The 17,860-nt window shown below is 42.6% G+C and overlaps 1 protein-coding gene across 2 annotated transcripts in view; it reads left to right on the top strand.

Moving 5' to 3' along the window:
- slc44a5b (solute carrier family 44 member 5b) overlaps nucleotides 1-17,860 on the top strand; it is a 63,053-nt gene that overhangs the window by 31,641 nt on the left and 13,552 nt on the right. For both annotated transcript variants that reach the window (XM_082956725.1, XM_014215914.3), the window contains exons 3-8: nucleotides 9,304-9,377; nucleotides 12,196-12,280; nucleotides 13,007-13,091; nucleotides 13,215-13,343; nucleotides 16,778-16,838; nucleotides 17,031-17,154. In XM_082956725.1, the coding sequence (XP_082812851.1) occupies nucleotides 9,304-9,377; nucleotides 12,196-12,280; nucleotides 13,007-13,091; nucleotides 13,215-13,343; nucleotides 16,778-16,838; nucleotides 17,031-17,154 (558 nt within the window). The remainder of the gene's footprint in view (nucleotides 1-9,303; nucleotides 9,378-12,195; nucleotides 12,281-13,006; nucleotides 13,092-13,214; nucleotides 13,344-16,777; nucleotides 16,839-17,030; nucleotides 17,155-17,860) is intronic.

The raw sequence follows: 17,860 nt of genomic DNA, 5'->3' as shown, positions 1-17,860 counted from the left end.
GTTCACCTGACTCAAAGGTTGTTCTGTATTAGCTCTGTAGTGCTAGCTTTGACTTTGCCTTAATAGGTCGTCTCTACTGTTTAATGTAGCCTATTTGAAATGAATAGCGCTTCTTACAGTCACCTTTTCCTGTTGTTTATGAAAATACTTTTCATTCAAGTCGTACAGTTTGGTTTCAATACTTCAAAACCAGATGGTAGGCCTAGGTAGCCACAAAAAATAGATGGGTGTTGGTTAAATTGTGATTTTAATGAATCTAACACGTTTGGAGTGGCATATTTTTTCCTGTGAGCGAGGAGCATTTTTTCGCGGTGCTGTTGGAAAGGACTTTGAGCACCGGAAAGCACCACTCCATGAGCGATGAGTGGGATTTCTGACTGCTCAACTCCGCTCACATACTCTACTGAGTACCACTCTTCATATTGTCAGCATGGTGGTGGCTGCGTCATATTATGGGTATGCTTGTCATCGGCAAGGACTAGGAAGTCTCTAGGCCCTGGGGGTTTGGGTAGAAGACAGTGGAGACTCACTTCACGGTAAGGCAGTGAAGAGGTGACAGAAGGTCTGCTTCAGGGTCCCACCCCCTGGAACTCATCGACTAATCACCCATGATCCCTAGCTACCCTCTGGTCCGCTACACTACCTGACTCAACTCCTAATGGACGCTGAGAAATTCAGTACTCACCATGGCAACCTCGACAGCTCTTGTTCCTTGTCTTTTGAATGAAATGAAAAAGTAGTCCCTCGTCTGCCTCTTTTTAATACCGTGTTTAATATTTGAGCTGGCAGTGCCTTGGGCATCACAGGTCCACTTCACACTGTATCATACTGTCTCTACAGGAATGTTGTCGGTGTGAGGATGGAGACATTTTCTGCCTCGGCTCCCTTGGACTGGGTTTGTTTGTGAAATATGGCTTAGCCTTTAATGTCTCAGTTCCATAACCATCATGTTATAGACTTGTGTCATTCCTTGAGTCTATGCCATCAAATATGATTTACGGTCAGGATTTTTGTGGGTAATGGTCTTTGACAGGAGAATACAGACCTGAACAGATGGTCTATGGGTCAGCTATTAGCTGGAGGGGATTTATGGGCAATGTAATTTGCAGAGATCTCAAATTGGACATTCACAATTAAGTATCAGGTCTTAATGGGAAAATTGCAATCACTGATGGCCACTAGATTATCACCAGCTGATCTCTCATTAAACCGTCATTATGCTCTAAAATCACCTGCACAGCTGATGTCAATTGCAACCATCATCCGTCACCGATTTACCACTCCGTAACGTGGATTTCTGAATTGGAAAGAAATGTGGTAGGGAGAGTAATTTCTTATTATTTGGAAATCGTTATCTTAACCAAAGAAACCGTTGCAAAGTGCTTTGTTTTATAATGACATTTTAATTGTCTAGCAATGTTGTTGCATTTCATATAAAAAAGTATGTGAATTTGGCTATTTAGTGTATTCGGCTATTTGAGCACACAGCCATGCAATATTCACAGACAAACATTGGCAGTAGAATGGCCTCACTGAAGAGCTCAGTGACTTTCAACGTGGCACAGTCATAGGATGCCACCTTTCCAACAAGTCAGTTTGTCAAATTTCTGCTCTGCTAGAGCTGTCCCAGTCAACTGTAAGTGCTGTTATTGTGAAGTGGAAACGCCTAGGATGTCAGGTATGAAGGTAAGACCCAGATGCAGACCACGATGAATAAACAATAGTTTAATATTCCAAAAGGGGCAGGCAATACATTTACATTTACGTCATTTAGCAGACGCTCTTATCCAGAGCGACTTACAAATTGATAGACAGGTCAAGGCAGGCAGGGGTCAGTAAATCAGAGGTGGGGCAACGGTACCGGGCGGAAGGCAGGCTCTTGGTCAGGGTAAGGCAGAGGTTGGTAATCCAGAGGGGAGCAAAGGTACAGGTCGGCAGGCAGGCTCAGGCAGAGTGGTCAGGCAGGTGGGCTCGGAGTCAGGAAAGGCAAGGGTCAAAACCAGGAGGGCGAGAAAAGAGAGACTGGGAAAAGCAGGAGCAGAGACACAAAACGCTGGTTGACTTGAACAAACAAGACAAACTGGCAACAGACAAATAGAGAACACAGGCATAAATACACAGGGGAAGATGAGCGACACCTGGAAGGGGGTGGAGACAATCACAAAGACAGGTGAAACAGATCAGGGTGTGACATTGGAGCAACAACGGCTCAGCCTCGAAGTGATAGGCCACACAAGCTCACAGAACAGGACCGCCGAGTGCTGAAGCGCATAAAAATCGTCTGTCCTCGTTTGCAACACTCACTACAGAGTTCCAAACTCTCTGGAGGCAACGTCAGCACAAGAACTGTTCATCGGGAGCTTCATGAAATGGGTTTCCATGGCCGAGCAGCCGCACACAAGCCTAAGATCACCATGTGCAATGCCAAGCGTCAGCTGGGGTGGTGTAAAGCTCGCCGCCATTGGACTATGGAGCAGTGGAAACTCGTTCTCTGGAGTGATGAATCAGGTGTCACCATCTGGCAGTCCGATGGACAAATCTGGGTTTGGCAGATGCCAGGAGAACGCTACCTGCCAGAATGCATAGTGCCAACTGTAGAGTTTGGTGGAGGATGAATAATGGTCTGGGGCTGTTTTTCATGGTTCGGGCTGGGCCCCTTACTTCCAGTTAAGGGAAATCTTAACACTACAGCATGCATGACATTCTAGGCAATTCTGTGCTTCCAACTTTGTGGCAACAGTTTGGGGAAGGCCTTTTCCTGTTTCAGCATGACAATGACCCCGTGCACAAAGCGAGGTCCATACAGATATGGTTTGTCGAAATCTGTGTGGAAGAACTTGACTGGACTGCACAGAGCCCTGACTTCAACCCCATCAAAGTCCTTTGGGATGAATTGGAACACAGACTGCGAGCCAGGCCTAATCGCCCAACAACTGTGCCCGACCTCACTAATGCTCTTGTAGCTGAATGGAAGCAAGTCCCCGCAGAAATGTTCCAATATCAAGTAGAAAGCCTTCCCAGAAGAGTGGAGGCTGTTATAGCAGCAAAGGGGGGACCAACTCCATATTAATGCCCATGATTTTGCAATGAGATGTTCAACGAGCAGGTGTCCACAAACTTTTGGTCATGTACAGTAGTGTATGTCATTCTTCCATTTATCTTTTTCATATTTTGATTTAATTGTTCCTGGTAGGCTGTTATTTCATTTGGGTGGGGGTAGTGAACGCAGACAATGACCATTCCCCATGCCATTTCCGCTGTCTAGTATCAAGCCGGCTTAACACCGTAACAGCGTAAGATCTGCTGGTCTGCTTGTTTTTTTTTTAAAGCTTAGTTTAGCCTGCAGGTGCATGTACTCCCCATTAGTAGCGTTTCATGAGAGCACCAGCTGTTCCGGACGACTGTGTGATCACGCTCTCCGTAGCGGATGTGAGCAAGACCTTTAAACAGGTCAACATTCACAAGGCCGTGGGGCCAGACGGATTACCAGGACATGTACTCAGAGCATGCGCGCACCAACTGGAAAGTGTCTTCACTGACATTTTCAACCTCTCCCTGAACGAGTCTGTAATACCTACACTACCGTTCAAGAGTTTGGGGTCACTAAGAAATGTCCTTGTTTTGAAAGAAAATGATATTTTTTTTGTCCATTTAAATAACATCAACTTGATCAGAAATACAGTGGAGACATTGTTAATGTTGTAAATGACTATTGTAGCTGGAAACGGCAGATTTTTTATGGAATATCTACATAGGTATACAGAAGGCACATTACAGTGAGGGAATTAGTATTTGATCCCCTGCTGATTTTGTACGTTTGCCCACTGGCAAAGAAATGATCAGTCTATAATTTTAATGATAGGTTTATTTGGACAGTGAGAGACAGAATAACAACCAAAAAATCCAGAAAACGCACGTCAAAAATATTATAAATTGATTTGCATTTTAATGAGGGAAATAAGTATTTGACCCCCTCTGCAAAACATGACTTAGTACTCGGTGGCAAAACCCTTGTTGGCAATCACAGAGGTCAGACGTTTCTTGTAGTTGGCCACCAGGTTTGCACACATCTCAGGAGGGATTTTGTCCCACTCCTCTTTGCAGATCTTCTCCAAGTCATTAAGGTTTCGAGGCTGACGTTTGGCAACTCGAACCTTCAGCTCCCGCCACAGATTTCCTATGGGATTAAGGTCTGGAGACTGGCTACGCCACTCAAGGACCTTAATGTGCTTCTTCTTGAGCCACTCCTTTGTTGCCTTGGCCGTGTGTTTTGGGTCATTGTCATGCTGGAATACCCATCCACGACCCATTTTCAATGCCCTGGCTGAGGGAAGGAGGTTCTCACCCAAGATTTGACGGTACATGGCCCTGTCCATCATCCCTTTGATGCGGTGAAGTTGTCCTGTCCCCTTAGCAGAAAAACCCCCCCAAAGCATGTTTCCACCTCCATGTTTGACAGTGGAGATGGTGTTCTATGGGTCATAGGCAGCATTCCTCCTCCTCCAAACATGGCGAGTTGAGTTGATGCCAAAGAGCTCCATTTTGGTCTCATCTGACCACAACACTTTCACCCAGTTGTCCTCTGAATCATTCAGATGTTCATTGGCAAACTTCAGACGGGCATGTATATGTGCCTTCTTGAGCAGGGGGACCTTGCGGGCGCTGCAGGATTTCAGTCCTTCACGGCGTAGTGTGTTACCAATTGTTTTCTTGGTGACTATGGTCCCAGCTGCCTTCAAATCATTGACAAGATCCTCCCGTGTAGTTCTAGGCTGATTCCTCACCGTTCTCATGATCATTGCAACTCCACGAGGTGAGATCTTGCATGGAGCCCCAGGCCGAGGGAGATTGATAGTTCTTTTGTGTTTCTTCCATTTGCGAATAATCGCACCAACTGTTGTCACCTTCTCACCAAGCTGCTTGGCGATGGTCTTGTAGCCCATTCCAGCCTTGTGTAGGTCTACAATCTTGTCCCTGACATCCTTGGAGAGCTCTTTGGTCTTGGCCATTGTGGAGAGTTTGGAATCTGATTGATTGATTGCTTCTGTGGACAGGTGTCTTTTATACAGGTAACAAACTGAGATTAGAAGCACTCCCTTTAAGAGTGTGCTCCTAATCACAGCTCGTTACCTGTATAAAAGACACCTGGGAGCCAGAAATCTTTCTGATTGAGAGGGGGTCAAATACTTATTTCCCTCATTAAAATGCAAATCAATTTATAACATTTTTGACATGCGTTTTTCAGGATTTTTCTGTTGTTATTCTGTCTCTCACTGTTCAAATAACCTACCATTAAAATTATAGACTGATCATTTCTTTGTCAGTGGGCAAACGTACAAAATCAGCAGGGGATCAAATACTTTTTTCCCTCACTGTATCTGCAACCATCACTCCTGTGTTCCAATGGCACGTTGTGTTAGCTAATCCAAGTTTAGCGTTTTAAAGGCGAATTGATCATTTAGAAAACCATTTTGCAATTATGTTAGCACAGCTGGAAACTGTTGTTCTGATTAAAAAAGCAAAAAAATTGGCCTTCTTTAGACTAGTTGAGTATCTGGAGCATCAGTATTTCTGGGTTCAATTACAGGCTCAAAATGACCAGAAACTCTTCAGTCTATTCTTGTTCTGAGAAATGAAAGCTATTCCGTGCGAGAAATTGCAAAGAAACTGAAGAGCTCGTACAACTATGTGTACTACTCCCTTCACAGAACAGCGCAAACTGGCTCTAACCAGAATAGAAAGAGGAGCGGGAGGCCCACGTGCACAACTGAGCAAGAGGACAGCAAAAACATGAGTTTCAGAAGAAAGTTATTGGTTTCTGGCCATTTTGACCCTGTAATCGAATCCACAAATGCTGATGCTCCAGATACTCAACTAGTCTAAAGAAGGCCCGTTTTATTGCTCCTTTAAGTAGGACAACAGTTTTCAGCTGTTTTTAAAAAATATTTTAAAAAATTTATGAAAGATTTAGCAGTGCTAACATAATTGCAAAATGGTTTTCTAATGATCAATTAGCCTTTTAAAATGATACACTTGGATTAGGTAACACAACGTGCCATTGGAACACAGGTGTGATGGTTGCTGATAATGGGCCTCTGTACGCCTATGTAGATATTCCATTAAAAATCTGCCATTTCCAGCTACAGTAGTCATTTACAACATTAACAATGTCTGCATTGCATTTCTGATCAAGTTGCTGTTATTTAAATGGACAAAAAAATTACTTTTCTTTCAAAAACAAGGACATTTCTAAGTGACCCCAAACTTTTTAACGGTAGTGTACATGTTTCAAGCAGAACACCATAGTCCCTGTGCCCAAGAAAGCGAAAGTAACCTACCTAAATGACTAGCACCCAGTAGAACTCACGTCAGTAGCCACGAAGTGCTTTGAAAGGCAGGTCATGACTAACATCAACACAATAATTCCAGAAACCCTAGACCCACTCCAGTTCGCATACTGCCACAACAGATCCACAGATGACGCAATCTCAATCGCACTCCACACTGCTCTTTCCCACCTGGACAAAAGGAACACCAATGTGAGAATGCTGTTAATTGACTAAAGCTCAGCGTTCAACACCGTAGGGTCTATATCTCACTGGTCATCCCCAAAGCCAACACTTCCTTTGGCCGCCTTTCCTTCCAGTTCTCTGCTGCCAATGACTGGAACGAATTGCAAAAATCAGTGAAGCCGGCGTCTTATATCTTCCTCTATAACTTTAAGCATCAGATGTCAGAGTAGCAAATGGCCAAACTATCACTACACAGCCAATCTGTAAATAGCACACCCAACTACCTCATCCCCATATTGTTATTTATCCTCTTGCTCTTTTGCACCCAAGTATCTCTCCTTGCACATCATCATCTGCACATCTATTACTCCAGTGTTAATGCTAAATTGTAATTATTCCGCCTCTATGGCCTATTTATTGCCTTACCTCCCTACTCTTCTACTTTTGCACACACTGTACATAGATTTTTCTATTGTGTTATTACCTGTACGTTTGTTTGTGTAACTCTGTGTTGTTGTTTTTGTCACATTGCTTTGCTTTATATTGGCCAGGTCGCAGTTGTAAATGAGAACTTGTTTTCAACTGGGCTACCTGGTTAAATAAAGGTGAAATAAAAATAAATAAAATAAAAAATAAATACGATGAGACAGCCTATAGGGACAACAACCTGTCCCTCATTTTGAGCAAGACAAAGGAGCTGATAGTGGACTACAGGACAAGGAGGCCCTAACAGGCCCCCATTAGTATCGACGAGGCTGTAATGGGGCGGGTCGAGAGTTTCAAGTTCCTTGGTGTCCACATCACCAACAAACTATCATGGTCCAAACACACCAAGACAGTCGTGAATAGGGCACGACAACATTTATTCCTCCTCTAGAGACTGAAAAGATTTGGCATGGGTCCCCAGATCCTCAAAGTTGTCAGAGGAAGTCCCAAAAAATTGTCAAAGACTCCAGTCACCCAAGTCATAGACTGGTCTCTCTGCTACCACACGGCAAGCGGTACCGGAGCACCAAGTCTAGGTCCAAAAGGTTCCTTAACAGCTTCTACCCCCAAGCCATAAGACTGCTGAACAATTAATCAAATGGCCACTATTTACATTGACCCCCTTTGTTTTTACACTGCTGCTACTTGCTGTTTATTATCTATGCATAGTCACTTTACCCCTACCTACATGTACAATTACCTCGACCAACCTGTACACCCACACATTGACTCGGTACCGGTACCCCCTGTATATAGCCTCGTTATTGTTATTTTTTTGTTACTTTTTATTACCTTTTTAACTTTAGTTTATTTAGTAAATATTTTCTTAACTCTATTTCTTGAACTTCATTGTTGGTTAAGGGTTTGTAAGTAAGCATTTCACAGTTCACATGTGCCGAATACCTGCTGTATTTGGCACATGTGACAAATACATTTGGATTTGATTTAAAGGAATCCAGCGTTAACCTGCAGGAGTATGTTAAGTTCTGACTGTTTGTTGCAATCAAGCCCATGTAATTCAGATGAGATTGGTAAGAATAGGCCCATTTTAATTCAGCAGTGAGAAATAAGTTTGTTATAGGTACTGTAGTTCTGGATCTCAGCCATTTAACTGGGAAGGAATCTAAATCTTCACTAATGTTGAACTCAACAAGCCCCATTTTCTCTCATTAGCATGGAATGCAAATGCAAATGCAGTTGCAATTACCTACAGTATTTATGTAGGGCTATGATCATTCTGCTTAGTAGCAACAGCACTTGCGAAACAATCCTGGATAATTTGCGATGCAAAGATTGAACTGTGCAACTGCCTCAGTCTAAATCAGTTTAAGAGCCACCCTTAGTAAACCTAAACCTAAACGTTTTCGCATGTGTGTTTGTCTGTGTATACAGCATATTTGTTTCTGTGTATGTCTCTATATAAGTAGTTTATCCTTTTTAATATCCATTGCAATGAAATTGATATTCTATGTGCATCAGTGGCCTGAGCTCCGCGGGACCATCTGCTATTTAATCACAAAATGGTGTTCGGAGGCTCAAAAGCAATGTGCGTATGTGCTGCTCGTGGAGTCTATGGTGGCATCACGCTGCATACAAAACAAGGACAAGCAGCTACCTCAAAGGAGCACCACAGCAGAACTGCCTCTGGCCTCCACTCGACACAGGCTTTCTTCCTGGGGATGAAAGAGGAGTGTTTAAAGCACGAGGGCTTGAAGGTCTTACTTTTGGGTGTGTAGTTCCTTATTGTAGCCTTCACAGAGCATGCTCTGTATGATAAAGTTCAGACTTGGATTGCACTTGCTCTGTCTGAGGGGACACCACAGGGTGGAAGTTGGGGAGGGTTTTTGAAGACGGGGCCAAGGCAGAGCAAGGCTGACAGCTCCTCTGGGGTGAGAGAAGTGTGAGAGACGAGAGAGGACTTCTTATTTGTGGACAGATGGAGAAACCCCAGCTGTGAGAGAGAGATCCTCCCCTCTCTAAAGCAGAGATGTAACATACTATTGTGCAATCCAACCTTCAAAACCTCTGGAGGGGTCTCTGTGGAGAGCATAAACTCTGGGGGTTGAAGCATGTCTCATTAGAAATTGGAGCTCGGAATGTTTTTCTCTGAGCCCTGTGTCTTGAGATGCCACCTGGCCTTGTCAGGTTGCAAATGCTGCACCCAGCTTAGGAGCTCAAGTACAAGCCCACTGTCAGGGATGCCATGGCAAGGGCAGAGCCCTTGGTACTAGGCTCATCTAATTGACACTCTCTCTCTCTCTTATCTCACTCCTTCTGTCCCTCTCTTTCTCTGTCTTCTCTCCAGGGGCTGCACGGATGTGGTGTGCTGTGTCGTATTCGTCGTCTGCATCCTCGGCTACATCGCTCTGGGCACCGTGGGTGAGTTGTCATGTTGCTGCTTATTTCATCAGACATGTTGGTTTCACAACACCACAGCCCACCCTGTGATGATGCTCCACGTTGTGCGAGTCTAAGTCCCGTGTGTGTGTGTGTGTGTGTGTGTGTGTGTGTGTGTGTGTGTGTGTGTGTGTGTGTGTGTGTGTGTGTGTGTGTGTGTGTGTGTGTGTGTGTGTGTGTGTGTGTGTGTGTGTGTGTGTGTGTGTGTGGCATTCGTCTGCGTTCATGAGTTTCTGCTTGCCTAGCTCTCATCTTGACAAAGTCTTTGGGTGGGAAAGGGAAATGCATTTAACCCAACCCTTCTGAATCAGAGAGGTGCGGGGGGCTGCATTGATCGATGTTCACGTCATCGGCGCCCAGGGAGCAATTTTTTTCCACCTTGCCCGGCTCGGGGATTCGAACTGCGTTCCACCGACTGCGTTGCCATTTAAATGCTAGATAATGTTTTGTATTGGATCCCGTTTTGCATTGAGCAACAGAGCCTCTGGTATTGTGAAGTGTGTGGGAGGTGGAAATATGAGTACTTGAATTTCCCCAGAGACAGACCCATTCCTTAATGAGTGGGAGTCAGCAACATCAGAGTCTAATGATTTTATGTGAGTCACTTTCTGAGGTTACTGTATGGCATCTCCCTAATCTGTGCGTCTAATCTCTTGATTGGGGGATTGACCATGTTCTCCAGAGTTATGGGTGACATCCTCTGGCCTCCATTCCTTTTAAGGGACTTTGAGTAGTTGTGCGTGGCGACGTAAACGCAGCCTTACTGCAGTGTGTTCCTCTCAGTAGATTGGAATCTATCATGTGACTCTCCTCACACGCACACACCTCAGTCTGTACAGACACAGACATGCATGCTTAAACACACACACACACACACACGCGTGCACACACACAAACACATTTGTTTTGCTATTCTTGTGGGGACCAAACAATTGATCCCATTCAAAACCCTATGTTCCCTAATCTTTAGCCTAACCCTAACCTTAAAGCTAACCCCTAAGCCTAAAATATATTTTTTCCTTGTGAGAACCAGAAGGATAGTAAAACCAAACACACACACACACACACACACACCACACACACACACACACACACACACACACACACAAACACACACCCCTCCCCCCCACACACACCCTAAATTAGTCAAATCAGCTGTCTTTTCTCAAAGTGCAGTCCCTCTGACTCCCATGTGCAGTGGAGTCACGTCTCAGTCTGGGCAGAGGAAGGACTGTCTGTTGCCCAATTACTTTAAGAGAGCCAGAGCCATGAAAATGGAGGTGACTTCAAATAGACGCTGGCGTGTTCGCAATTTCGTGAACACCTTTTCATTCTTTCTCCTCGCCCGTGGTCTTCCTCATGCACAAGCTCTCCGTTTCATCCTGACTATTGGGTGAGGCAGGTACCGTGTTGTTGGCTAGAAAGGGAATAGAATAGAATGACTTGTCCTCTGAAGTAATTATTTTCTGTTAATGTCTTGAACAGGTTAGAAAAACAAATTTGCAGCTTGGATTGAATTTCAGAGTAGTCTCAAAAGATACAGACTGGTGTTGAAAGAGTGTTCCAATAATTGGATTACCTTGGCCTTGGTTTTGTTGGTGGATGCTTTTTGCATCACTTTGATATTTAAAATAGAAATTGTGCACCAATATTGAATTTTAAAAGACTTTGAAGTGCCCTTTTTTAATATTGTGCCCTTTAATATAGACCTCAAGGAAAATTCAACAAATCAGATTTTCTATATGAATAAAGACTTGCTGAAGTGCCACATTTCAGCATTTTTACATGTCCCTCTAGGCACGTTCTGTGACTTCTAGGGAGATTTTAACAAGTTTTCACCATTATTGTTATACCCTACTAATTTTTTTTTGCCTTGACAAAGTAATTTCTAAAATATGATTATTTATTTAATGTGATTAGTGACTCATTTACGTATGTCCCTCATTTTAAGGTCAACCCTGTTACGTAAGCAGAACTCTCGATTTAATATGAGTAAACTATTCCTTTTTAAATGTTATTTTCTAAAGAAACATTGAACATCTAATAGTCAAATCATAGTGTAAACGCAGGTGAGCTGGTTTTACCCTTTTTGGCCATTTTCTGGTGTTTTGTGATGGAAAACTGACCATAATACGTAAACCCTGTAACCCATAGGCTATTTTTTTTTTTTACAATTAAATGTATTGCATTCAATTGTCTCTCCCTGTTGCACGAATGAAGCTTCCATTCCCCCTGTCACAAGGGGATTTTTGGCTGTTACTTTATATGGCACTTAACAGGCACTTACTAAAGTCATTTTTTAAATGTAACCTCTTGAGATGGGAAAACTTGTATTTTTTTAATGAAGTTAAACATGTGCTCTTTATGACAATGTTAAAAGTAGTTGAAATCAAAACGTTTTTATACTAAGTTACACTTCTCAAAAGGTACCGAATTGGTGAAACGACCCAGTGGTTTTCACTCATATTATCTCTCTGTATTCTGTAAGGGTAGTCTCGCAAGGTTTTCAGGTTGTCCTGTAATTGCTGAACAGCCAGCTCTCAGCTTGACTCGCTAATCTTTTCATATCTGGCTTTTCTGATTGTGATTCATAATAGGAGTCTACCTTTTGATCCCGTTTGACCTGCTTTTTTAAATTTATTCTGAAGTGATTATGTTAGTGTGTGTTACAGGCGGGCAAAATATTCCCATATACACACAGCCAGGGAGGTCCTGTCACTGACTCGTAAATGCCCAGAGTGATTGACAGTTGAAGGGGCAGGGAATGAGGCTAATGATGTGGCCGTTTGTCTGGTTGCAGCCTGGATCCATGGCGACCCCAGGAAGGTGGTCTACCCCACCGACAGCCACGGACAGTTCTGTGGACAGCAGGGGACCCCCAACGCGTGAGTATAAAGAAAGATGCCAATCTTTTAGTGCACTTGAAAGAGATACAAAGCAGCTTGGGAGGTGTGTCGGCTTTAACACTTTTGACACCTGCAATACGGCACAAACAATCTCAGAGAAATCATAACGCAGAGAAACTGCTTTTCCCTACGATTTAATATCCGGCCTCAGCATGTCAGTTGTATTAGCCTTAGTGAGTTGTGGACAGTGGAAGGTAGGCCCACTAAATGGCAGGTAATCTAGTAAAGAAAACAAGTAGGTGGCCAGTATGATGCAGGAAAACATTTTGTGAACTATATACAGGTAAAATGTATAATAATACAAATAAGGAGCAACGTTGCCTGAAGAAGACTATAGTTGAAACACGTTGGAGTTGTGCGTCCTGTTATGACAATCATAGGCTGATCTTTGTCAATATAATCTGAATATAGTTTTTCTATAGGTTTTCCTGCATCACACTGGCTGCCTACTAGTTGTATTAGTCTGTAATATTTAGTTTATTGAGTGCTTTGCGCACCGTGTATGAAAAGCGCTTTATAAAGAAGCATGAACAACCACCACGGACTTTCCTGCTCCCTGTGTTTTTACAACACTGTTTGACAGACAGATCAATCTGCTGTTAGATTTTCAATACAACGTTTGTTCTCAGCGTTCTCTAATAAAACTGCCGTTGTCTTCGTGTTGAGAAACTAATGACTATTCTCTCCATTTCCCTGTGGTTACAGCAACAAAGCCATATTATTCTACTTCAACATATTGCAATGTGCCAATCCTGCCGTTCTCATTAACCTCCAGTGCCCTACAACCCAGGTGAGAGCTGCCTCTTAACGCTGCAGACATTATGCTATTATGTTCCCGCTCGTTTTTCTCGCTTGTTCTCTGTCATTAAGCGTTGATTAATGCTTGGCTGTCCCTTTCCTCGTCTCTTCCCAGCTCTGTGTCTCCAAGTGCCCAGACAGATTTGCCACATACCTAGACATGCAGTACAACTACAGGTACAACAAGAGCTACTGGGAGTATTACAGGCAGTTCTGCAAGCCGGGCTTCGACAATCCTAGAAAGGTACCGAGACTGATGCCTCCAGTCACTTATGGTCTCACTTATCAAGTCCTTGAGTGTTCTGAAACAGATATCTTCTGTAATGGTTATCTATCTATAAGTCGGTGGAGTACTCACGTCCACTGCAGCCGTTTTCAGCTCAATATTAAAATATTTTCTATGGAGCATTAAAGTACATTACTGTGATTGTTTTAAATGAAAATGGTCAAAAAGAAACAAAAATAGCTTCCTAGCAAAGAGCAAGCAATCATTTTGCCAGGACTGTCTAGGAGTGGTCTTAGTGGGGAGGGGAAAACTGATAACTAGCTGTTATTGGCAGAGAGGTTTGGAACTCTCTTTCTTATTGGTCTATTAACTAATTTACCGCCTAGTGATGTCACCAGACAGGCCAAAACTCCATCCCACCAAAATAGACAGAAATTTCAGGCAGTGTTATCAGACAGCTCTTACACAATTCCACAGTATTATTCCAACTAGGGCTGACCCCAATTAGTCGACTGGTTGATTGTTTGGTCGATAGACTGTTGGTTGACCAATATTTTTTTTGTTGAGCAGTAGCATATATATATATATATATATATATATATCTATATATATATATATATATATATATCATTTTTATTTTTTTATTTTTTTTATGGCACACGAGAAACCTGCCTGATTCGCACCCATCTCAGTAAACGAATCCATTGCGGAGGCCGTAGGGATGGCACAGCCCAAGAAGAAGGGGAGTGTGGCTAAAATGCACAATGCACATCTCTCTGCAGAATGCGCTCTCTCCCGACAATTTGTGCACATTTATTGTTTCTTTCATAACTTCATTTTGTGAATTGTTTGCGTTGGATGGTTAGTGTATATCAATTCACCATTACATATATCACCAGTAGTACATTTATCATTAATTCCTATCATATCTAATCTACAATGTTATGGTCATTTCTATTCATGCATTCAATATATTATTATTTCAGTCTATTATCATTCTCATTGTCGGAGTGGACACGTTGTTTGCAGAACACACAACCTATGCTTGTGAGAAACAATTTTTGTTTATTTAATTCCATTTACGAGTTTTGTCAATTTAGTCATTGTCTTTTGTTTGGAGTGCTCATGTCAATGTTGAGTAAGGACGCGCACCTGATTACGCATAGAAGTAGGTCTATAGGCTACAAATGTAGGCATGTAAATGTGCCCATTTGGGGATCTGATACTATTTCTGATTGGCTTAACGCACCACCACTAATGAGTTGTGGAGCTTCTCAAAGTAATGTTTTCTTCACCTCAAACAGCAAGCAAACAAAGTCTGTTTTTACATCCATTGAGAATGACAATAGTTCCTCAATGTATTTGAAAAATCTTTCCAGCTATTCCTTTCAATAACCACTCAGCATGAAAGGGAAAAAATATCATGCTGTGATCCAGTGGAAACGTCATGAAACAGGCCTGCCTAATGACCTCTTATCCCTTGCGCAAAATAGCCTACAACTGTGTCTGTCCTGAGCTCACTGGTGCAGGAAACAATAAGCTCCCAGGATATTTTATACAATGTTGCAAGTTTGCTAGCACAAGCTTTGGGCCTGACCCAAGTTGATACAATGCTTCAAGTTTGTTGCAGACAGGCCATGCATTGCCAATGTGATTTATATGATATTTATTTTTATTCAGATATTTTCTACCTGCAGGCTGCAATGTTTTTGTTTGTTGGCTTTATGTAGGCTTTTTTTTTTTTTACATTGTTTGTAATGAAGACACAGGGAGTCAGGAAGCAAGTGCAGTTGGTAAGTTTAATAACAAGAAACATGAAGATATACAAAACCAATACTGCCTGAAGACTGAGGCTAATGAAGGCTAAATGAAGGTGAAGTAATAAAAGTAATGATGAAGTCCAGGTGTGCATAACGATGGGGAGCAGGTGTGTGTAATGATAGTTGCCAGGTGTGCGTAATGTAGGTTGCAAGGACCATTGGTTAGTAGTCTGGCGGCGTCAAGCACCGGGGCGGGAGTAGGCGTATCATCATTGGCAATGGCAACCTATGTTTTAGGTTTGTGTCACTTTCATTTAGATTTGGATAGAATTTAGATTAACCACTTGACAATGATTTTGAGATATGAAGATGTTATTATGAATGAAATGAAACAGTTCCACGAAAATGTGCACATGAAAACCATAACTGGAAGGCAGATGGGTAGAAATGGTAAGATAAATTGGCATTCCACATGAGAAAGGTTGACAAATCCTCGTGTAGCCTATTACCAGCAACTTCAGGAGAGTAACGGCAGAATCTGCAAAAGCCAGCAGGAGGGAGAGGAGGATGATCGGGTCAGGTTAAGGTTTTTTTCTTCTGGTTATCTTGTTATTTGGCTCCCTCTTGAGTAATTTCTGTCTTATTTCATCAAACAGTGTGCTTAAAGCATCAGATAAGCTTAATACATATAGTTGATTTTATTTAATCACAAACGGTGTGTCTATACATGGAAAATACACGTTTTAAAATTTAGACCAATCGATTAGTCGAAAGAACAGACGACTTTTGGTCGACCATGATTTGTTTTAGACGGGGACAGCCCTAGTGGAAATATATATAAAACACAGGAGAATCATTATTTTGACCACACTGGGCCTTTAAAGGAACTTTCTCTGTTCTTGGAATTAAAATAAGATCAATAATAGTGTTCAATAGTAGCGACCAAGGCCCTTCCTTTTCAGGAATTCAAATCTTATTGGCGTCAGATTGAGTCATTTAGTTGTTGCACAGAATATATCTTGTTGTATAGAAATGATACAAAGCAATATCATTGGATGTGTTTTTCTGTAAGTACTAGGCCTAATGTACTATGTAAGGAAACAAATGAGAATGTCATTTGAAAGTCCTGTGAGAGAAAAGCGTGAGGAAGGCGGCATCTGCTGATGTCACTCACAGCTCTGTGATACTGGTCCATGTTCGTCAGACATGCTGGCATGGCACATCAGATGAGACTTAGAGAGACAGAAAGAGAGAGAAAGGGGGGAAGGGAGAGTGTGAGAGATGGTGTGTGGGAACTCATAATCACACTGTTACTGCTGAATCGTTGGTTCTCCCACCCACACTGTCTACTCAGTCAGTACCCAGAGCAGAGTGATAACTGAGGAATAGAAGATAGATCAGAGAGGGTTCCCTACCAGTCTGTTCTGTACTGCATGACAGACAGTCGTCTGTTCCGAGTCAACTCAGCCACACGCCCACTCCCCTCATGGTCCTGTTGGATAATGGCAAAGTCATAGGATATGATGATAGGATATCTTACCAGTCATCCTAACCTAAAATACACATTTTAATATTCCGACCAATTTATTCGTCGAAAGAACAGACGACTTATAAAAACTCAAGTCTGAGGCTTTGACGTCACCAAGTGGGTATTGTTTGACTTCTTCTCCCTCTCGCCTTTTCTCTGTTTAGTCCGTTGCACAAGTCTTGAGAGATGAGGACTGCCCTTCCATGATAGTGCCAAGCAGACCTTGTAAGTGAATCCAGGTTCTGCACACAGTTCATCCACTATCATTATTGTGACTTCCATACTGTCTATTCCTAAGACTTAGATTCTGTGGGAGGGGAGGGCATGTGACGGGTTGGAAAAGGGATATATATATATATATCACAGTGTATGAAATTTAAATACCAAATTGTCAAAATATCTGTTTGTGTGTTTCAGTCCTCCAGCGGTGCTTCCCAGACTTCATCACCAGGAACGGGACTCTAACTGTCGCCAACAAGACCGTCTTCAAAGACGGCTTAGGTAAAACAAGGAGCGTGATCGATCTCCGAGACGCTGCCAAGTAAGTCCTGCTCTCCCGATTGTCGCTCTGCAGAAGCCTTTGTTGTTGTCGAAATCTTGGAATTTCTGCCGAGAGAGACTATGGGATGAATTGTGTAAGTGGGAGGCCTATTAGGGTTGGTGGATTCACATGGTTTAATATTTTTGACCAGTAGACCTGAAAGATTAATTAACGCTGTACAAATCTGTTCACTGTGGCCTCATTGAGGCCATGTTTGGGAATTCAAATGCATTTAAACTATTATATTGTCATAGGGATTCTAACTTGGAACCCAGAGTCAACTGGACAGCTATTGCAGGGTAGGACAACTGGGCCATGATCACTCATGCCCAGTAGAGTGTGGAGTGTGGATCGTTCATGCACATTGAAAGCCGTCTATGCATGTTTGCATGGAAATGCAGCTCACGCTGTAGCTTCAGAGTAGTACAGTTAAGTGACTTTCCTCATGCTATGCATATACAGTCTATAAAACGATCAATACGTATGGATTAACTTGTGGGAGAGATAAGAGAAGAGCAATTAAGGCAGATGCAGGGTCTTGATAGTTTTGTGTTAACGAGCTGCCATCATTAGTTCATCATGTTTGCTTTTGAAAGAAGGATGTTATGACCAGTTGAATGCTTTTCCTTTTTAGCCAAGTTACCGCCATGCAGCAAGGAGTGGAAAGGTCTCAAACTAATTACAGTATTTTAACCTTTAACCGTAG

This window comes from Salmo salar, chromosome 10 (assembly GCF_965601325.2).
Source record: "Salmo salar chromosome 10, fSalSal1, whole genome shotgun sequence".
NCBI classification, from domain to species: Eukaryota; Metazoa; Chordata; class Actinopteri; order Salmoniformes; family Salmonidae; genus Salmo; species Salmo salar.
Note: the sequence above shows the minus strand (reverse complement) of the source record. Positions and strands in the feature narration are given on the sequence as shown.